The following is a 23570-nucleotide window of genomic DNA, read 5'->3' as shown; positions in this document are numbered from 1 at the left end:
ATCGAAATTGAAATACCTAAAATACCCCTTTTCAAATATGAAATGGTAAAGTTGGTTTCGGCTGGCTTGCTTATCGGGACTTTCAAGTTAGGCGAGAATCTCGAATTGAATATCCTTCCCTCTCTCTCCAGTCTCGGTGGCGTCTCCAGTTTTTAAGTCAAAAAACTATTATTATGGACAAAATCCAAGGAATGCCTTGCAAGCATAATCAACTGCATTTTCCTTAAAAATCTGCAAATCTGACCAGCTAAATCTGAGATTTTCATGTTACAGTGATCAGGGGTTTCTTTCCGAATTCGCCGGCGATGATTTCTTCTGAGTAATTTATGTTTATTTCGTGAGGTTCTCCATGGCGGCTGTTTTTTTCTTCTTCTTTCTTATGCCCTTCTTTTTAGTTCCTGCAAGTACTCATTTGCAATCCACTGAAGAGGGCTCGATTGCTACCGTCATCACTGAAAAGGGTCTTCTTTTTTCCAAGGATATACTGATAGAGAAGGCGATTTCTTCTCTGACGCCCCTCAAATTGCCTCAAATCGATGAGTATGTGAAAGTTCCGTTCTTGGGAAGTGTTCATTTTGGTTTATCGAATATCATGATTTATAGGGTGGATGTTCCTTATTCGGATGTCAAGCCTGGTGATACTGGTATGGCAATTGTTGCTTCGGGTGCCACCGCCAATCTGAGCATGAATTGGTTTTATACCTACAGCACCTGGCTTGTTCCTTACACTATTTCGGATAGCGGCCTTGCCTTTGTTCAGGTATACGATTCGAACGTTCACTAACAGTTCTCCACATAAAGATTTGTAGATACTATACTCCATGTTTTAGTTCAACTTCTAATTTGTTTTTCCAAAGTGACTTCTTATAGGTGTTCACAGAATTTCAAGAATATAATCACACCTATGGTTGTTTATAGCATATGATATTAATTCTCCATCCTTGTTGATGCTCCCGTCTTGTTGGATATGCTTCCATTAAACCTTTAAGATGGCTTTGTACTGTATATACACAAATAGGGTTGGGTTGGGATGGGGAGATGGGGGTGGTGGAACCAAATCGTTGGGTAAGAGTAGGGCTGGAACTCTAGGGACCAAATGCACAACCACGAGGAAAGGACTCTCCTCCTCAAAAAGCATTCCTTGTTGCTTGTTAGAAGAGCTTTACTCATGAGGACAATATATAAACATATCTCATACCTTTAATCCCTTTATAACTTTAACCATTTACATGTTATTAACCCATAAAACATGTCCCAATAAAAAATGCAGACCAGTTACAATTATGTGGACCCGCAAGATACAAGATACAAGATACACCCAACCCCAACAAGAATCACGAGTATCTTGCTATGTCCTGACCTAGTATTGATCCTTGATGCGGAGAGTGATTGCAGATGGAACTTGGAAGAGAGCTCAAGATACTTCTCTAAAAGCAGTCACCTCCAAGGACAGCAGTGATGGAAGAATTCTGAGCAATTGGAGAACTGTTGCACTTTTGCACCTTTGAGAAAAGAAGAGAGAGCTGCCTGTTACTGCTCGGTGATTATAGAAGGAAGATCTTATGTATCAAGGCATGGACAGTTTTCTTATATAAACCTTATTTAGTGGTTCTCTATTTTCCCCATAAACATGTATAGACAGTCCAATGAACAAGGCAGCATTTGTCCATAATGTTAATGACCACTGATACTGAATCATCCATCATCAAATGATTCAAACCTACAGTGACTTCTGAAAATTTGAAACCATTCCGCTAGATTTAGCCAAATATTATCTGCTACCTTCTTTTTATGGACTTGTAAATGTAGGTCAAGGGCATTGTAGATTCCCTAATTAAGCCATAAAATGGTCGCAATGCCATATGTTAGTGTTTCCTTTGAAGCGGATAATTTTAACTCAACAACTTAGATTGTTGCATGGTAATTGGATCACATCTAGTTATCTCGACTTATTATTTATGTTGAAAGTTGATATTCTCTAGCCCCCTAGAGATTTAATTAGGGAGCTTCCATGTTCTATACAGTTGGACCTCAGTATGATCAGTGTGCTTGAATTGGTTTGGTCCAGCATATTAGTTGAAATCCTACATTTTTTTTGGTTCTTCTATATTAATGCTGTTGAAGTTTAAACAAAGAGGCATCTAAAGTTAACACCATGATGCGTACTGAATATTTCTGTTCATAATTTGATCTAGTAAGGAACTTCTATTGGTTGGTGGGCATGTAATGATGTTGGCAATCTTTTCCTAAAGCCTTCTTTTCTCTTTCCTCCTATAAAATGTTGTGGTTATATTCGATATCTTTCAATAGAAAACTGATGAGTCATGCTTCTAGGTAAGGTTGAAGGCATAGAAGTTGGACTTACTCTAGGCCTGGAAAATAAGCGGGGAACTCTGGAGCTGTCCAATACCCAATGTGGCTTTTATGTGGAAAATATTTCTATCACCTTGGAGGGTGGAGCTTCTTGGCTTTATCAAGGGTAAATTTGCTCATTTGGAATATGATTTATCCACATCTCTTCTTAGTTTGCTTTTTTTCCCTCTCCTGGAAAAAAAATATAGAAAGAATGCTGTGTGATTTTCATTATTGTGAGAGCCACATGATGATTTTACATGTCTATTGACTTCTGTGAATGGTAAATTTATGAAACAAATTTTAGTAGTGGGAAATTCTCATTGAAATGGGAGGGTAGGTATCTTGGCTAAATTTGCATTACAGGTGGCACAGATCAAAGGTTTCGATGTTATACTCTAACTAAATACTAAAAAGAGCACCAACATGGAGTATTTTGTCAGAGAAATAAATTCCACATAGAAAAAATTTCATAATACAAATCCAATGATCAGATGAACCTGAAATTAGGTCAGGAAATATTCTTAGGGTTAAGAGTTACTGAAAATATCAAATTGATGTAAAGGTTGGACCCAAATTACTGTATCGACCTGCTGTTACTAGGACACTGGTATTTCAGTCAAGACACAGATTAGAATAATCACCAGTATTGATTTCATGACTACCTACCAAAAACGAGACATGTAATCAAGACGGTAATTTAGATGAGTAATCAATGAGAATCCAATAGGATAATCAAGCAAGACAGTTAATTAGATTGGTAATCAGTTAAGGAAAATTGTTCTGAAGCGAACACCAATCATGGGCATCTACAAGAAGTTGGTGATACAGAAATCAAAGAGGCCCTATGAAAGATGAAAGTGAGTAAACACCCAGACCAGATGAAATACCAAAGGAAGCATGGAAGAGTTTACCAGTTTGAGGGATATCTTGGACCTTGGTTAACCAAGTTATTTAACAAGATTTTGAGCACAAAGAAAATGCCGGATGGTTCCAAGGAGAAGCACTATAATTCCTATTTATAAAGGCTATATAAAGAATTGCAATAACTATTGAGGCATAAAACTTATGAGTTATACCATGAAATGAGGGAAATGATCATTGAAGCACATATAAGAAGAAATATGTTTATATCAAAGAGCCAATTTGGTTTTATGCCAATGAGATCCACGAATGAAGCTATTTACATTTTAAGGACGCTTATGGAGATTTTTAGATCCTAAAAAGATTAAATCATTTTTGAACTAGAAAAAGCCTATGACAAAGTACCTAGAGAACTTCTTTGGCATGTCCTAGACAAGAGTATGAGTTCTAGTAACCCCATGGAGATAGCTAGGGGAACATATGAGGGCATGTTTTAAATTGTCAGAACTGCCAAGGGCCAAAGTAGTGAACTAGTGATTTCCCCATTTCAGTTGGATTACACCAAGGATCCACTCTAAGCCCTTATTTGTTTGCACTCCTTATGGATGGCTTAACCTATCCAACATGAGGTCCCTTTGTGTATGCTAATGATATCATTTTTTACAGGTAAAACAATGACAGGGTTAATGCGAAGCCAAAATTATAGAGACCAAAATTGGAATCGAGGGGTTTTAAGCTGAGTAGGACAAAGATAGAATATATGCAATGTAATGATCAAACCATAAGTGGGAATGAAGTGGTAAAACTTTTGGAGCAAGTGCTACCACAAGGTGAATGCTTTAGATACCTTGGGCCAATGTTAACAAAAACATTGACATAGAATATTTTGTCTCCCACCAAATTAACGTTGAACGGTTGAAGTGGAGAGAGTGCATGGGGTGTGTTGTGTGACAAACACATGCCTATCAAACTTACTGGGAAATTCTATAGGACAATTATAATTATTAAACTGGCAATGATGTATCAAGCAGAAGTTGGGTGGTCAAGGACAGTTTGCATAAGATGTGTAGGGGTATCACAGTGTTGAGGAGAATATGCAGGAAGACCATGAGAGGTTGATATGGAATGCATTAGAACAGAACTAGGAGTTGCACCAATGTAAGACATGGTTTGTGAGGCTGCTTGAGGTGTTTTGGTCTTGTCCAATGGAGACCTATGGATGCACCGCTAAGGAAAAGAGACCAGATTTAGTGTGAAGGAACTAAAAAGGTAGAGGCAGCCTTAAAAGTGACTATTGGATAAATAGTAAGAGAGGATATGCTTTTTGTTTGTTTCGAGAAGGATATCAATCAATTTAGATTCTTTCTTTTCTATTGATTTTTTTCCGATTGAGATGTATGGATCCATGGATCTATGTGTCTATATAGATATTGTTCATGGATTAACAAAAATGTGCAAAAGCTCTATTTGCCCCTGCCATTCTATGAGTCTCTTCCTTTTTGTGTATGGAAGCATCCACTAATTCGGAACTTAATTTGAAAGCCATATTTTGACCCAGACGTTTTCAAGATGCCCCTAATAACCAATTAATGGAAAGTGCTTTTCCTTGAGTAGATCCTATTTCAATGGGAACTTGATGAGTTGATCCGAATACACGTCTTGCTTTTACTACTAGATTGGGAGTTAATCCACATATTGCTTGACATAAAACAGATAGTGGATTTGTTTCTGTCTTTTGTTGAATCTCTTTCACGGCTCGATAGATAATTTGATGAGCCAATGATTTTTTTTCCTTGTTTCAGATACAGTTAACCAACATGTTAACTAATCAATTATGATAAATTGGATCGGATTTGCAGTTTTTTCTTCTGCAGTACCTCGACGTGACATGAGCGTGAAAGAGGTTCAAGAATCAGTTTTCTTTTTAGAAGGGCTAAAATCAGTTATTTTGGCTTTTTGACCCCATATTGTAGTGGATCTTGAAAGATATGAAAGATCTCCCTCCAAGCCGTACATACGACCAAGGAACGAAGTTCCGGAAGTTTCGCCCGGTTCGCTACCCAGCGAACCGGGCGAACTGGCGAAATATCGCCGATATCTCGGCGATATTTCGCCCCCCATATAGAAAATTTCGCCTTAATTTTTTTGTGTTTTTTACTCAATAATTTTGATAATTTAATGCCTATCATAATCTTATACAAATGTGGTAAATTTGAATTATTTCCTAAAAATTATTCCATTTAAATTCTCTTACCTAGTCATATTTAATATGTTACCTTATGAGGCCTACATCATTAGGACATAATTGGAACGATTATCAAATCACTCTGAAGATTCTTTTATAAGATTCATGAATAATTTAAATTGTTTCCATAAATTATTTCATGTATACATCTTCTCTAATCACATTTGGCATGTTGACTTTGATAATTTAAATTATTTCTTAATAAATATTTCCATTTAAACCTCCTGCCTAGTCACATTTAACGTGTTACCTTCTAAGGCTTAAATCATTAGGACATAGTTGGAATGATTAACAGACGATTCTATTACAAAATCTCTTCATAATTTAAATTGTTTCCATAAATTATTTCATGTATATACACTTCCCTAACCATATTTGGCATGTTGACTTTTGAGGATTAGATCACTAGAATATAGTTGGTAAAATTGCTCATTAATCGTGAAGATTTTGCTATAAAAAGTTTTACTATTTATAAGTTATTCTATGTAGATTCTCCTCCTAATTACATTTAGCATATTTAACTTTTGAGTTTTGAATCATTGTGATAAAATTGGTAAGATTGTGATAGAATCGCGAGAGAAATCGCCTAAAAAGTGCAAGAAATAGTATAAAATTCACACACAAAAAAATTAAAAATATATTTTTTTCCGAAATATTGCGAAATATCGCGATATCTCGCGATATTTAGCGATATATCGCCAGATATCGCCGATTTCTCGGCGATATCTGGTAAATATCGGTTTCGCCCCTGGTTTCGTTTCGCTAGGGGGCGAAATTTCGCCAAATTCGCCGAAATTTCTTTCCATGCATACGACTTTCATCAAATACAACTTTCCACAGAATTCTATATGTATCTATGAGATTGAGTATGGAATTTTGTTTACTCACTTAAAATTCAGTATATGTTTCCCTCCTTTCCTCTTAGGATTGGAAATCCTGTATTTTACATATCCATATGATTAAGTCCATAGGTTTCCGAAATAGTGTAAAAAGAAGTGCTTCGAATCATTGCTATTTGACTTGGACCCATTCTAAAAAATTCTAGGTATTTCGAATTGTTTGTTGACACGAACAAAGTCAAGGAAACCCTTTGAAATGATTTCAATATTGGACCTTGGACATATAATAGTTTCGAATTGAATCTCTTTAGAAATAAGATCTTTTGTTTCACGGTAGCTTACTCTAGTCCCCTTATGAAACTTCCGTTATTGGGTTAGCCATACACTTCACATGTTTCTAGCGATTCACATGGCATCATCAAATGGTACAAGTCTTGGATAAGAATCTAGAACGCCCTTGTTGACGATCTTTACTCCAACAGCATCTAGGGTTCCTCGAACAATGTGATATCTCACACCGGGTAAATCCTTAACCCTTCCTCCTCTTACTAAGACTACAGAATGTTCTTGCGAATTATGGCCAATACCAGGTATATAAGCAGTGATTTCAAGTCCAAAGGTTAATCGAACTCTGGAAACTTTACATAAGGTAGAGTTTAATTTTTTGGGGGTGATAGTGGAAAAGTTGACTCACCCTTAATGTCACTCTACTGAATCATACATGAGATTTTCACCTCATACAGCTCCTCATTCAATTTTTTTAAAGTCAGTGGATCATTTTCCTCGTTCGAGAATCTCCTCCCTTCTTCCACTCCGTTCTGAAGAGTAACTAGGACCAATTCAGTCACATTTCATGTTCCAATTGAACACTTTCCATTTTTTATTATTCTGAGAGGAGAAGATTATTCTTTTTACCAAGCATATGCGGATCCAATAACGATCTTATAATAAGAACAATAGATCTTTCTCGATCAATCCCTTTGCCCCTCATTTTTCGAGAATCAGAAAGATCCTTTTTGAGTTTGAATTTGTTCATTTGGAATCTGGGTTCTTCTTTCTTTTTTCTTTTCTTTTTGATTTATTTTCTTTTATTCTCTTTCTATTTTCTTTCTCTCTTTTTTCTTTTTACTTTTTATTCCCTTCTATCATTCCTTAAGTCCCATAGGTGCTTGTCCTTGATCCTAGTTTGACCACATCTAGAGCAGTGTGGAGGGCAAGGACCCAGGCTGCTGATACTGTATGGGGGGGGGGTATTCCTCGGATGTCACTTTAACTATTGCTTTGTTTTCTTCCTTTTCTTATTTTTTCTTTTTCTTTTTACTTCATTGGTACTGTTGATGTTTATACTACTAGCCTAACTTCCTTCGGCTTGATGTTACTGATCTCATTGAGTTGAGATAAGGTTATGGTTCTAAAGCAGAACAGGAATTCTAAAGCATATCTAGAACAGCAGGTCAGATTAACAAGAACTTCTGGTTGAAGATTTCTATGTAGATGTTGAATGCCTTAAAAGATGAGGATGTCTGATGGTAGGATCTTCTCAACTTGATTTAACGGCAAAATTAACTTTTGTATGTAAGCCCTCAGACAGATAATAAAGTCGTGGAGAACAGAGACTTACTTGAGCAATGTAGGAGAAGAAGAAGAAAAATAAGGATGAGAATAAGCGCAGCTCCCACACCCATAGTGGGGTGGTAAGAAGGATCAAACATCAACCAGCCATGATCAAGAACAAGAAAAGAGCATACCAAGGTAGACAGCAAAGATAATGCTTTTCATTAGTCAGAATTCATGCTCAGTGCTGGACCCCCTTACTAACTTAAGGACTGAAAGGAAAGGCCTAACCCAATTGTCAAATAATTTTGTAACACAAACCAAGCTGAAATTGAAATAAGAAACGAAACTGACTCAAGACAGGACTGGACTTATGGTGTTATATTTTGGCTTAACTAAAACAGTTGATGACAATCAACATTAAATGAAAATAACAACGACAGTTAAAGTACATATTTGTAGCCCCTACCCGTATTAGAGGCCCGTCAAAGTTTTTGTTCCATTACTTTGGGGGGGGGGGGACATTAGAACAAAGGTTAAACGCATGCATAGCCCAACCCAGTGCTCATTTTTGACAAAGTAAGTTTATTTTGGTGATTATCTGCATCAGGTTTCGGATCCTCAAATTTGATGGATGATCCGTATAGCCAAAACTTAAGTGGATGATCCTATTGCCTGTTGTATTAAAAAATAAAAAATGGTGAATGCTCCTCAAACTTCTGGCATAAAAGTACATATTATACACTCTATGGCACTCCTATAGCTTCCTTGTGTATACCTAGTGGTCTGGCCTTACGCCTTACACAGGGTGGAACAGTGTTTTGCTAATGTAGCGTTCTCCAATACGTGAGTATCTGGGATTAGGCTTTGTCAAGACTGATAGATAAGGAGACCTCATAGACAGACAAATTTTGTAGGAGTTTGCTGATAGTACCCCACATACTGCTTAAGGTACCGTATGCCACAAAAAAGTTGATATTTTGCACCCTTCACTATTGTTGGTTGGTAGAAAGTTTAATTTATCCCTTCCTTGTACCAAGCATAAGGTACACCATATTTATAGAAGTGAACCTCAGGGACATAGTAGCTTCTTTGTTCCACCTCCTTCTCCCTCCCCTCCCCTCCCCCCCCCCCCCCCCCCCGTTCGGGGGGGTTCCCCCCCGCTTTACTACAAGGTGGATACTCACCTTTGATGTTATACATTATCTACCGCTGGTTTCCTGCTCCCAGCTGCTCTCCTCTTCTCTCTTCCTTTCTCTCTCCTCCCCCTTTTTGCTTCTTCCTTCTTTTCATCGCCTCTTCTACTCTTCCCTCTGTTTAACTCTCCTGTTTTTGCTCTTGCTCTCTATCTAATTCTAATACCTTCGGGCTCTTCATGCTTCAAATTTCCTCTTTAATGACTGGACTCTGCTGAACCGGACTCTCTTCACTCTTCAGCTTCAATCGTTTCCTTGGGAGTGCTTTCCTTGTCATTGCTCTTGATATCGGGCTTATCAATACTCCCCTCCAAAAGTTTCACCTTGTCCTCAAGGTGAAAATCTGTGAATGGACCGTATTTCAGCATCAGATTCCCAGTATTTTCCAGGTGGCAGTCCTTTCCATTGAATCAAAACCTCCAGCCCCTTGGTGCGTGTTGGCAGGCTTCGGGTTGCTCCTCCCTTTCCCGTTGCGCTCCTTTTCTCCCTCTCTTCTCGTGCCCGGTGGTCCGTGTCTCGTCGTCGATGCCGTCCCCCTCTGTCGTCGGCCCTGTGCGTGGTGTTTCTCTTGGGCCTTTGGCGTTTCGGCGATGGTTGTGCTTGCTTCATCCCCCACTTGTTGCACTTCCTCGCTTTGTCCGCGGTTGCACATCCTATCTTGGGCCCCCGTTTGTTTTGATCCTCCAACCCGTTGCGCTTTCGGGGCACTCACCTCTCCCTTTGTCCCTCCTCCCCCGGGGGGGGTCTCTCCTCACCCCGGGGGTCTTTTTGTGGCTGTGCTCGTTTGCCTATTCGGCCCCGGTCCTTAATCCGTCTTTCGTTGGCGGCCCTCGTAGGTTTTCGGCTCTTTCCACCTCTGTTTGCCTCCGTTTGGGATGGTGGCCTTCTGCTTGGGTTGGTCCCGCTTTTGCTCCATCCTTCTGCCGATCTCGATCGACGTGGTTCGGGGACCCTGCGCGGATAACCTCCTTGCTGACAGGTGCCACATCCTTGGCGGAATAAGGGTGTGAAAGAGCGATGAAATGCGCGTATTTGGATAGCCGGTCAACTACAACAAGCACGGTATCTCCACTCTTAGTCCCGGGTAACCCACCAATAAAATCCATGCTAATGTCTTCCCAAATGCGATCGGAATTGGTAGTGGTTGAAGGAGTCCGCGGGTTTCATGGCTTGATATTTACTGCGCTGACAAGCATCACAACTAGCCACAAATTCGAGGACAGCAGCCTTCATTCCTACCCGATACCACAGTGCTAATCGCTGTAAGTCCTCAAAACCCCGAATGCCCACCGAATGGGGTAGAATGATACTCGAAGTAATTTGGGAATTAATGGTGACCCATCGGGGATGACTAACCGATTCTTATAGAGTAAGGTGCCCTTTTGAAGCTGGTAGTCGGGTAGTCCTGGGATCCCTTCCAAGGCTTGAGCGATCTTCGTAGCGGTCCGGGCGTGTCCGCTGTATCTAGTCCCTCACTTTCCCCCAAGTTCTTGTTGTCATCGAATAAAGCTGCTTATCATCCTGCGACCTTCGCGAGAGAGCATCGCGGCTTTGTTTTCGCTACCCGACGATACAATATCTCAAAATCAAATCCCAAAAGTTTCAAGACCCACTTTTGTTGATCGGTGCCACAATCGTTGTTCCAGCAAATATTTCAGACTTTTCTGATCCGTTCGTACTTTGAAATGTCTCCCCATCAAGTAATGACGCCATTTTTGAATGGCAAGTACTATTGCCATTAGTTCTTTCTCATAGACAGACTTGGTTTGTGCGCGAGGGACAACACTTGGCTCCAGTAGGCAATGGGATGGCCCTCTTGCATCAAAACCGCACCCAGCCCAAAACCCGAAGCATCGCTCTACCAAAAACTCTTTTTGAAATCGCGTCCCATCCGGAGCGGTTGTCTGGCTGTCTTGAGGGCATTAACGCCGTCGTTGCCTCGTTACCCCACCGAAATGCATCTTTCTTCAATAAGTTTGTGAGTGGAGCGGCAATTTTACCATAATTTCGGACGAATCTGCGGTAATATCCGGTTAATCCTAAAAACCCTCGCAAGGCTTTAAGATTGGCGGTTGGGCCACTCCACCATGCACTTAATCTTCCGTGGGTCCGCCGTGACTCCGTCTTTAGATATGATATGTCCTAAATACTCCAGTGTAGCAACCCCAAACATGCATTTTTTCGGTTGACTACAAGGTGGTCTTGTGTGAGAAGTATAAAGGTGGTTCCAAATGGCCACATGTTCCTCCATGGTCTTGCTATACACCAAAATATCGTCAAAGAACACCAAAATAAATTTTCGCAAGTGTTCTCAATACCTCATGCATTAGTGATTGAAATGTGGCTGGAGCATTCGAGACCCAAACGGCATCACCAGGAACTCGTAATGCCCATTATGTGTCAAACCGTCTTTTCTTCATCACCTTCCGTCATTCTAATTTGGTGGTATCCTGCTTTCAAATCAGCTTGGTAAACACCGTGGCTCGCCTAGCTCATCCAACAGTTCGTCAATTGCGGATGGGAAACTTGTCGGAGCGTGGAGTTTATTCGGCACGATAGTCCACCAACGCCATCCGCCATCCTTCTTTCGAACCAACGATCTTGGTGGAGTAGGACTCACACTAGGTCGTACCAATCCTGCTGTTAACATTTCTGTACCAATCTTTCGACCTCGTTCTTTGAGAATGTGGGTAACGATAGGGTCGAATATTAGGTGGGTTCTCCTCTCGCTAACCGTATCGGTGGTCTTGCTTCCTTCTTGGCGCTTCTTGGTTCCATATTGAGCAAAGTCGTTAATAAATGTGACACTGCTGTCTCTCTTGTACCTCTATATCGTCTCCCGGATCGAGGTTGTGCCGTATCCATCCCCCCTTGAACCCGTGCCACTCTTCAATGTTGTTTCTAATCGCCAGGTTGATCCCCATTTAGTTTCCGTCGTCCCCCCACTCAAAGCTCTGGTTCTCGCGCCAATTCTGCGTACTTCCCCTGTGTCTGCAGCCATTCTCGCCCAAGATTATATCAATGCTACCCAAATTGAAAGGGTAAAAATTTTGCACAAAGACCTCGCCGCCTAGCTGAATCGGAATCTCACAAATCCCCGTACCTTTGCTAATCGTCCCATCGCCCAAAGCAACCTGAAATTTTGTTTTCTGGATTTCCAATCCCACGGCTCCACCAACTCTTGAGCGACGAATTGTGCGTTGCTCCACAATCGTCGATGTGACTTCATAGCCATTTATTTGTCCCGTTAGTTTCGGTGTGTGTGGTGAATCGATCCCCACCAAAGAGGTATGCGAGAGTTCCGTCTCAGCACCGGCTCCATATCGTCATCATTGATCACTCCTTCCGCTGCTGCAACTCGACTATCATCGTCGTGAGTCCCCTTAGTTGCTTCGAGGCATCGTGCCTTTTGGTATGGGCCGTCACACCGAAACATACCCCTTTGTCCATTTTATCTTTGATTTCTTCCCGGGATAACCACGTGCTCCCGGCTCCCCGTCCCTGTAGTTGCTCGTTGTGAAGGAACCGTTCACTTATTTGGTTTGGCCGAACCGAACCGTTAAAGCTTTGGTTCATTCCGGTTCCCTGAACCGTATTGTTCCTTTAATATTGGTGTTGGTGGGCTGGTTATCCGTGGTTATTTTGCTGATTGTGGGCTGGCCAAGAGGTTTCTTATTTTCCCCACTCCATTTTTGTCCTCCACGGCTTGGGCCGGTCCATTATTTGGCCCAAATTGGTGGCCCAAATAATCGAACTTCAGCCCTTACTTCTTCATTTAAACCAGCAAAACACCCCCTTCAACCATTCTCCATCTCCGCTCCCTCTCTGCTAATTTCTCAAACCCTTCTCTATATGCTGAAAACGTTCCACTTTGCTTGTGATTAATCAATGCTTCTTGGGGAGTCTTCGCGTCTGTTCATAGATCATTGATTCTTTCAAGTTTCTCCATGATGACAATGGCTCTGCATTCTCGCGTATCCATCCTAGTGCGCACCTTCAAAACAAGGTTGCTCGTTTCTCTTCATCGCTGTTTGTCATCGTCCTTTCAGCTCGTCATCCATCCCATCGATCTTCCCCCGTGAAAATTGGCATCTCAAGATGTCTGGAAGGAAGTCTCTCGGTTTCTCGTTCTCGTCGCTCTGTCGACTCCATCGTTCTGTCCCTCCGCATTGGTTGCATCTCTGCTGTTTTCCTTGCGTAACATGAACCTTAATTCATCTCTAAACTCGTCATTGGCCTTTTCTCCTTTCTCTATGTTTTGTGCTAGGAGTCCCACTTGACCTTGAATCTCTTTCACGATACTTTCCAATTCCTCTACCCTCTGCTCCATTCGCTCTTGCCATTCCCCTAGAATCGTGCTCGTGCCATTTGTTGTACCAATGAGGTTACTTAACAGGTGGAATAACTCAGAAGAAAACAGACTTTGATGTTGATAGAACATTAATCTACCAACGTGGTGATTCCTCGCTCCCAAGAGCAATGCTCTCCATAAACTTCTCTCTATATCCTTTCTACTCATCCTCCCCCCTATTTATGCAATTCATTCCTATCTTATTAACAATCGCCTACTTCGTGGACTCTTCAAGAACCTCGTTGTAACTCTACCTGTGTATTTGCTCTTGACTCTCTAAATCTAATTCTATAACCTTCGCGGACTCTTCTGCTTCAATTTGCCCGCTGCCTGGCTCCTCCCTCTCTTCCTCTTCCTTCAATCGTTTCCTTGGAGTGCTTTCCTTGTCGAATATAGACTCTTGATAGGGGGGGGCTCACCCTTTTTTTATTTTCCTTATTTTTTTTTTTTTTTTTATTGGGGGGGGGGAAAGGGGGGCGCCGCCCCCCCTCCCTTTCACCTGGTAACCCACCAACCCCCCCCTTCTTTTTTTTTTTTTCTTTTTTTCTTTTCCCCTAGGGGGGGGGGTGGTCCGTAAAATATTTTTTCTAATGGTATTTCCTTTGTTCTTGTTGATTGTTCAATTCCGAATTGAATGTTAGAAGTTGTTGACTCTTAATAACCATCCTGTATGTCTCTTGTCTAAATGTGTTCTGCCGTCAGGTTATGTACTTATAGAAATTTGATTATGTTCTTTTTTTTTTTTTAATTCTGTTTTCTTTTTCCCAGGTTTGTGGATGCTTTTGAAGAACAAATAAGGGCCTCAGTTGAAAATGCTATTACCAAGAAAATTAGAGAAGGGATTATGAAACTAGATTCCTTGTTAAAAACACTTCCAAAAGAAGTCCATGTGGATGAAATTGCTGCTTTGAATGTCACTTTTGTTAATGAGCCTCAATTTAGTAATTCTTCTATCGGACTTGAGATTGAGGGACTATTCACTGCTGCAGATAAGGTTGTCAGTTCTGGAAACTACTTTATGAATTCACAACCTTCAGCTTTTGGCAGATGTCCAACTAAGATGCTTGAGATTTCCTTGGATGAAGCTGTATTTAACTCTGCATCCTATGTGTACTATGATGTGAGTTTGTAACTTTACACTTCACAGATCTTAAACTGTTCCTCTGTGTTTGCTGGAGTATAGTTACAAGTTTATTTAGTATTCTATGAGTCATGAAAGTAGTTTGTGTCTAGTACAGGCTGGTGTGTACAGCCAATATTGGCTTAGTCTGTATCTAGTGTTTTCATCAACTAAAAAAAATGGTAAGCATCTAGTACTCAAATTACTAATATACACTGAAGGAGTGTTATATGTCTATCGGTTATCGTTTGGGTTATCTGGTCCATGAGTTGACCTTGTCAACCTTGAATGTTCATGTCTAATACAGATTGCTGTTGGAACCTTTGGACTAATAATTCTTCTTGGTGAACAGGCAGAATTGATGCACTGGATTGTGGACGAAATACCGAATCAGTACCTTTTGAACACGGCTAGTTGGAAATTTATTATTCCTCAACTGTACAGGATGTACCCGAATGATGACATGATACTGAATGTTTCTTTATCTTCTCCTCCAGTTATAAAGATTTCATCTGATAATATTGACTCTACCATTTACTCAGAGATGACAATTGATGTTTTGGATAACAATGAAACCATACCAGTTGTTTGCATCTCACTGGTAAGCCTAATAGGAGTTAATTGTGCAAAATTCCTAGTTGTTCTGCATTTTTCCCAGTATTTCCTATTCTATGCTGAAGTTGCAAGTATGAGCTCATTCTGTCTTTGTTGTTGGGAAATGTAATTTCATTCAATTATTAGGCATAAGTAGTCCAATAGATGGTATGTATCTCTATCTCGTGCCACTTCATCTTTTTGACTTTCAGCTATCTGTCAAAGTGAAAAAACATCTCGCATAATTGAGTGATGATACTTATTTGCATCCTGTAGACTATCATGTTTTATGGACAAGAACCCAGAACATGAGTAATGTAGAGATAATTTAAGATTAGTTTTATTTCATTCATTCACCCTAATAAGGTATTTATAGATATACATAAATCATAGACTAGAACCAACTGATGTGAACACAAGGACCCCCCCCCCGGGCGCATAATTGGGTCCCAAAAACCGAGATCCAAAAGCTGGCCGAATTCCCCCAAGGGTGTTTTGGTCATTTTCTAGCCCGTTTTTAGGGCCCAGTATGGATCTGTTAGAATCCCCTCGATCCAAGGGGATGGAACTATTTTCAGTTTCTTATTTGAGTCAGTAGTTTGAGAGTTATAATTCATTTTAGGTCAAGTTGAATTGAGTTAGTTGTAGATAAGATAAGATTCCTTATCCAAAGGGGTTCTTATCTTTTAAGAGTTTGTTTTGCTTAAAGAGTTCTATTTTAAAGTTGTTCCAAGTTAAGTGTCATTTCAAGATTCCAATCCTAGGGTTGTGAACTTATAGTAATTTGATTCTTTTTTGAGTGTGGTATTCTAGAGTTGGGATCCTTATCCATTAGGGATTTCCAACCCTTGTCAAAGTCTTTTATTTTAAGCTATAAATAGACTCTTCCTGCATTCCCCCCCCCCCTCCCCGTGTAGATTATTGAATGAAAAGCTACTGAGTAAGGACCGGGATTCCTGTTGTGAGGGGGCGTCGGCGGGTTTTGAAAAGTTTCTTCAATATTCAGCATCTTCATTCAAGTTTCAGCATTTTCTTCATCTTATTCAACCTTGCAACAGTCCAAGAACTTTCAAAATGTCAGCAGCCTTCCAGTGTCCTTCCCCGATCAAGTTCAACCCCAACCCCTTCCCGACCCTTAGACACCCTCCCGAACCCTAAAGCCATGACCCCAATGCCATTATCACCCCTTTTCTAATTATCTGGAATTTTTCTGCAATTTTCGGACTTTTCCTTGACCTAAAATTCAAGGTCAGATCTACAACACTCTAGCCGTTAGATCTGTCCCAAACTTTAGGAACATTATCCCCCTAACCCTAGTGACCGTCCCTCCCAGTTTCAGCCAATTAGACCATCTAAACCCTAAATTCCCTATAGTCTGAAAATTCTGCACTTCATCTTTAGAAGAATTTCTGCAGAATTTTAAAAGCTTCTAAAACCCTAAGTTTAGATCTTCTGGACTTCGTGAGCTCTCTAACCCATTGAACCCTAGTCCTGAAACTGTAGAACCAGCAAAGATGGGTCCCCATCTACCCCAGCTGAACCTGCTAAAAATCCTAACTAATTTCTAGTAAAAACCTGAACCCTGTTCACACTGTGACTTGAGTTTGCGAGTGTAAAAATACCTTCTGAAACCCTAGAATTCTTACTCTTCTTCACTGGAACTTCCTGGGCAACCATATATCTAGGGAGATTACAGCATTACCTTAGCCCTAGATCCTGGTTCACATCACCAACTTAGATAGAAAATAGCAGCACAAAAGATATTAAGGAAGAAAAAAGAAACAACTAAAGAATCCTAAAGACATAGGAGAGGAGAGTCACCCATGCCGAACTTGGTGTAAATAGGATGAAACACCTGTCGAGGTAAACCATTTGTGAAGACATCTGCTACTTGATCTTCAAACTTCACCAACTGGCATATGCATGATGCTACTTTCCAACTTTTCTTTTATAAAATTCCTTCCAATCTCCACATGCTTTGTCCTATCATGTTGTACTTGATTGCGGGCAATGCTTTAGGCAGCCCTATTGTCATAATAAAACACCCAGATCTTCAAAAAGACCACATAACGGTAACAACTCACAATTCCCTTGAGGCATAGCTCGAAATTTTACTTCAGCACATTCTCGCAGCAACATTCTGCTTCTTGCTTCACCAAGTGACCAATTTCCCACCTGCAAAGTTATAGTACCCTGATGTGGACTTTTGATCATGTGATACTCCCCAATCTGCATCAGTATAAACCTTAACTCACAGCAATTCATGTGAGGATAGGAGAACGCCCTTGCCAAGAGAAAACTTTAGATAATGAAGAATTTGGAAGACAACGAACATATTATTGAAATGTGGATCAGTGCATGAATTGACTCACAACACTAACAGCAACAACAATGCTGGGTCATGTATGAGATAGGTAGATCAGTTTTCCCAAAATTTGCTTATACTGGCCTTTATGAACAGGTTCTTCTTCTTTTTCCATGAGCTAGGTAGCAACTCCAAAGCGGTGTCACTCACATGACAACCTAGTAGGCTTGTTTTAGATCACATGTCTATGACATACTTTCATTGGGATAGAAATATGCCTTGGCTGAATGAGCAACTTCAATCCCTAGAAAGTACCTCAGTTTTCCTAGATCTTTTATTTCAACCTCCTAATTCAAAAATTTCTCTGATTTAAGTACTTCTCTACCATCATTACCTATCACAACTATATCATCTACGTAGACAATGAGGATGGTGACTTGAGGACGTGTTCTTTTGATGAAGAGTGTGATCAGCATTACTTTGTTTGTATGCAACTAACACCATACCAAACAAAGAACTGGGAGACTGTTTTAACCCATACAATGTACATCGGAGTCTACAGACTTTACCTTGGGTTTTATTGTGAGAGAAACCAAGAGGATTTTCCATGTAGACTTCTTCTAGTTCTCCATGTAAAAAGGCATCATTCTTTACATCTAATTGTTGAAGATCTACTCCCAGATTGACGACACATGCAAGTAATACCCTGACTATGTTCAGTTTCGCAACAGGTGCAAAAGTCTCATGATAATCAATCCTGAAGGTCTGAGTGAATCCTTCAGCTACCCACCTGCCTTTATATCAATCAACCGATCTATCATTGTAGCCTGTTTTGCTTCAGGAGAAGTATCCATTTGCAACCAATAGGTTTTCTTGCGCGGGGAAGTACTACAGCTCCCAAGTCCCATTTTTGTCTTATGCTTTCATTTCTACCAACATTGCTGCCTTCCATTTAAGATCTGCATAAGCCTCTTGCCACTTATGTGGGATGGTAGTAGAAAGAAGGAAGACACAAAACTATGATAAGAAGGGAAAGAAATCCAACAGAGATAACATGGGATATGACCTAAGTATATTTTCTATTTCTAACACCTTTTTGTAAGGCTACAGATTGTTCAAGAGAAGGATCCTTACAGGGAGGAGGTGAAGCAGGTGAATGTCTAGGTTGTGGTGCTGGAGAGGATTATTGTAATTTGTGCTTTGATAATGGTCTCTTGACGACATCTGCAAACATTGGACTTCAGAATAGGAGCCTGTTGTTCATCTGTCTGTAAGGTACCAATCCATGAGTGATAAGCTTCAAGAAAGTCGTTTGAGGTGGCACGGCCACGTTCAATGGAGACCTATAAATGCCCCTGTACAAAGATGTGATATAATTCAGATTGAAGGAACTAGAAGAGCAAGGGGTGGACCTAAGATAAACTTAAGAGAAGTGGTGAGAAAGGATATGCATAGCTTGGGCCTTGTATCTAACATGGCCTCAAACAGAACTGATTGGAAGGCAAGAATCCATGTAGCTGACCCCATTTAGTTGAGATAAGGCTTCTTGTTGTTGTTGTTGTTGTTGTTGTTGTAAAAGGCGGCATCGTTAATCCTAACGAAGGGGAAAATGGACATTTAACAACCAATCTCAACAGCCTCTTAACACTTAGAAGTGAGGGCAGCAATAGTAATTTCAAGAAGAGCAGGGTTTGGTTAGTAATCAGGCTATAGCTAATGGGGGCAACAGTAATTATCCCATATTTTTAAGTGCTTTAGTTGTGTTGGGTCTGGGCTCTATTAGTCCAGCCGTGTTTTGATTATGTTCTGTTTATTCTTAAGTGCTTTAGTTGTGTTGGCTCTGGGCTTTATAAGCCCAGCTGTGTTTTGATTCTGTTCTGTTTATTCTTCACCTTCCTAGTCAGTTTAAGACATCTTGTTATTTAAAGGATTGGGTTAGGCCTTTCCTTTTCAATGTTCAAGTCAATATTTTGAATCTTCTACACATGGTTTCAAGGATTATGAATTAAAGGCTATTGCTACACAAAGTCACTCATATTTTGTTATGTAACAATCATACCAATCTCAGATTAAACAAGTGGTTTGTCCTACAATTTCTGAACTACATCCCATTATTAACCTAATCTGAACTCTTGTACTGATACTATTTAAAACCTTCCATATCGGAAAGAGATGATGCAGCTTACCTTGATATGACTTCATCTGAATCTGTATTTTTGCCAGAAATTTGGATATGCCACTGTTCTTAGGTATGACTGGGTCTGGTCTGGCCTGGCTGATGAAAGATCTCATCTTTATGATCATATCAGAACTTAGTTCTCCGAGAGAAAGATCTTTTTTATTGGCTACTTTTTTTTAATCCCTCAAATAGAGTACCATGGTACTACCAATCAGTGGGCTGAAGCTTGAAGTCCTTAGCTGAAAAACTGACTCAGCTACCTAATAACAATCTTATAGATAAGGACTCAACCATGTAAAACAACTTAATAGATAAGGTAACCTCCGAAAAGGAGAGTCCTAAACTGAAATAAAAACTAACCAGTGGAAATTATCAGCAAAATAAAAGGAAAGTAAGTCCTTAAGATTACCACAATATGGAGATGATCTTGAAGTTGCAAGCTGTTCAAATTTGCACCAAGGGATAAGGTTTCTGAAATTTCAGGGTCCTCTAACTGCAGGCCATGAGAAGTTCAGACAGCTGTATGAAATCTGATATCTAGAAAAATCACCTCTGGACTAACTTTGGAATCACTAGAGTTGGTTTGAGCCATATGAATTGAAGCAAACCAATTCTGCATTAAGTGTTGTCCAATATGCCAGTCTCAGGGATTAACAGAAGGAAATAGTATGTAGGGTTCCTGAACTGAATAACCAACATTTCATCGGAGTGCTGCCTATATGGGAAGTCTCATGGAAGGATGGTATCTAGGTTCTTTATTCCATTTTTTCCTTGCTACTTGCCCCCAAAGTATATAGGTTTCTGAACTGAAAAACCAGCATTCCATCGGAGTGCTGCCTATATAGGAAGTTTCATGGAAGGAGGGTATCTAGGTTCTTTATCCCATTTTTTCGTCTTGCTCCCAAGTCTGCATTTTTGGTCTGGGTATTGGAAAAGAAGATAGATGAAATTCAGTATTTCAGTGAGAGGAGGAATGCACAGGATTCCTGTTAAACCAAACGATGCTTTTTGCTTCAACTGCATGTTCAAGAACCCAATCTTTTGTACTAACATTAATTCTTACCGAACAAGGATTGTGTGTTTATGTTCTTCACTGTACAATTTCATCTCCTGCAATTTTTTGTGGTAATGAATGAGGTTTTTTCATGGAACAGGTAGTTAGTGCCTCAGGTTCGGTGGACATATCAGGGAATTCCCTTGTTGGTTATGTTGGATTAGTTGATTTCACCATGTCACTGGAATGGAGCAAAGTCGGTAACTTCCACATGTACCTAATTCAGGTATGCTTTGCATGCTCATGCTTATTTAACACCTTGCCTCCCCAACACCTTTGTGTGCACTTCAAAAAAAATTGAAATGGGTGGTTGGGTATGAAGGGGAAAGAAAGATGAGAACTTGCATACATAGAGGTGCAGCTTTGTAAGGTTTCACCAGTAAATACCAAACCATTTCATGAAAATTCCTTCTTGGGGCTTGGGGTCGGGGTGGAGGATTTGTAGCTAGTAGGAAGCTCATATTTTTCATCCAAATGCCTCTGTGCCTCCTCTCAGTGAGTATGCACAGTGGTAGCCACTATCATCAATCTCCCTGCCAATTACTACGGCTGCAGATTATTGTTACCCTGGCACAAGTATATTCACATGAATCATCTCATTCACATTTAGATTCCAACACCCCCCCCCCCCGGCCCTCCTTGTTTAAAAAGCACCAATGCAATTTTTGAACGTCTTCAGTTTTCCAGGAATTGGTTCGAACTGTAGAGTTCATGAAACTGGTGTAAGCTACTGTTTGAACCAACTTATTATTTGTTTATTTACGAGTTACATTCTCTAGAACAATTAAACAGTCAAAATGGCCCTTTCTCCTGATAGATATCCGGTTCAGTTTTCAGGTCACAGGAAAATATGCCAACTAATTCGTTGTAGCCCATTTTTAACTTTGTAAAAATTCTCTGAATCCTTCTATGAAGCTTACCAAGTCATTTGATTTGCAGTCAGTGATGCGAACTCTCCTCAGAACGGTGTTCTTTCCATATGTCAATTTACATCTCAAGAAAGGATTCCCACTGCCCATCATTCGTGGTTTCACTCTTCAAAATGCTGAGATACTCAGTCTCAATTCACAAATAGTTATCTGCAGCGATGTAGTTTTTACTGATTCAAATGAACTGTTACTTACTCATAATCAAAGTCATCCTTTCCTTGGTTTTGGTGTATGACACTTCTGCAGATGTACACACTGTTGTTTTAATAGAAAGTAGAGTAAGATCATGTCGGTCCTATTCTTTTGCCCAAAATGATGGCCCTGCTTCATATGGAGGATTCAGGTTGCTGCATCAGCTTCTTTAATTTGTCAAAGATGAGATGCACCATCAGAGCCTGCTCAGATTATCCAAGATCATTACATCCTGTACACTCAGACCAAAGCTTTGACAGTTAGTGCAGTAGGGGTTACATTGTTTATTTTGTAAATATGTTTGTAAATTGTAATATACAGTTCTCCCTACCCAAACAGTCCCCCCCCCCCCCCCCCCCCAAACAAGAAAAAAAATACCCAACCCCTACCTGCCCCACCCCAATAATGTTTGTTTCACACATTCACCTAGTTTTCTGTTTAATCAGGTATGGTATTTGAAGGTTCTGCATTCTATAGTCTGCCTAATTTCATCCTAAGAGATGAGTTTGGGCTAGTGCTCTAATAAGAATGATAGTCTTTCGTTGTTTCCAAGATCAAAAATAAATATAAAATGTCTTGCTTATACAGTTAATGTAATTGTATTGTTCCAAAAAAGCAGTCAATGTTGGGGGCTTGGGAATATCCCTTACCAAGCACTCTAAGGAAATAATATGGTTGTCAATGGCTATACTTCCCCCCCCCCCCCTCTTTTTTTGTTCCTGTGTGGAGAGTCCTTGGGTACCAGGTTTGCCCTTAATTGAGAGAAATAGGATTGTGATGTGAAGGGTCTAAAGTAGAAATTGAGGGGTCTAATTAAGGTCAAATAGGGACTTAAAAGGAAAGATGGCTTCCTCTAGAGAAGCAAATCTGATTAATAAAACCTAGTGACATATTCAGTGGCAGTTTGGGGTTTTCAAATCGTTTAACTGGAATTTGGGAACTCCACCCAAAATTAGGATTGCCAGAGGGAAGATTATCTAGATGAAAAACCCGTGATCAAGGTAATCCAACATTCCAACCCTAGGTCCATTTTAGAAAGGGAAATTTTCAGTGCCAACCCTGTGAGTCATCCTTAAGTTATCCAATTTTTCAATTAGTCTTAGTTTTTCTATTGCTAAGACCATTAGTCTTAGTTTTTATCTATTAATTTTCAAAATTATCCCAATATTCTAAGGAAAAAAGATTTGCAAAGGAGAGGGGGGAAATATTTGTGTGAAATCATGATGTTGCAAAAATGGAAGAAAAATGATTGTAAATAGTATTGGAAGGTGAAGATAAGTCTAGCATAGAGTTTCTTTTACAAGGCTATTTTGTCTTTTTGAAAAATTTAATTTACTTAACAGTAGCCCGAACTTCGATTTCTTAACAGCTAGGGTGTCACAAATATATCTTTTTCTTGCAGAGGGTCTAATTAATAAATTGAGTAACTCAATGGATGACATTAATTTTAAGAGGTGAGTTAGGGATGATGCTGAAAATTTTCAAGTAAGGGCTGGATGTGCCACACAGAATGACTAGAGTGTAAATGGATAACCGAAATCCGCTTTCAAATTAGCCTCTGCATTCGTTTAGGGGTATTCTAATCCGTCTGATTACTAATACGATGCATATATGGTATACCCCTTTCTTACCGATTATTACCCGTCCAATAAAATTATCTGATATTTAAATTTATTTTTCTTATTTTTATAATTTTTTTACTTGTGAGATGTGACTATTTTTCTAGATTTTTTACTAAAATAGCTACAAAAGTTGTTAAATTCTTAAATTTCAAACCTAAACCTCAAAAATAAAAT

At 39.8% G+C, this 23570-nt stretch overlaps 1 protein-coding gene across 1 annotated transcript; it reads left to right on the top strand.

The window, feature by feature from the left end:
* Positions 1 to 96: 96 nt before the first annotated feature.
* On the top strand, positions 97 to 22119 carry LOC149002877 (lipid-binding serum glycoprotein family protein). The gene is made up of 6 exons (XM_089136750.1): positions 97 to 760; positions 2340 to 2479; positions 14170 to 14521; positions 14874 to 15122; positions 20754 to 20879; positions 21593 to 22119. Exons 1-6 carry the CDS (start codon positions 350 to 352, stop codon positions 21815 to 21817), a joined length of 1503 nt encoding a protein of 500 aa, XP_088992876.1. The 5' UTR covers positions 97 to 349; the 3' UTR covers positions 21818 to 22119.
* The last annotated feature ends 1451 nt before the right edge of the window (positions 22120 to 23570 follow it).

The sequence above is a fragment of the Hakea prostrata genome, chromosome 10 (assembly GCF_041222555.1).
Source record: "Hakea prostrata isolate BN-2017 chromosome 10, UWA_Hpros_2, whole genome shotgun sequence".
Lineage (NCBI taxonomy): Eukaryota > Viridiplantae > Streptophyta > Magnoliopsida > Proteales > Proteaceae > Hakea > Hakea prostrata.
This window is presented reverse-complemented; position numbering and strand designations above follow the sequence as displayed.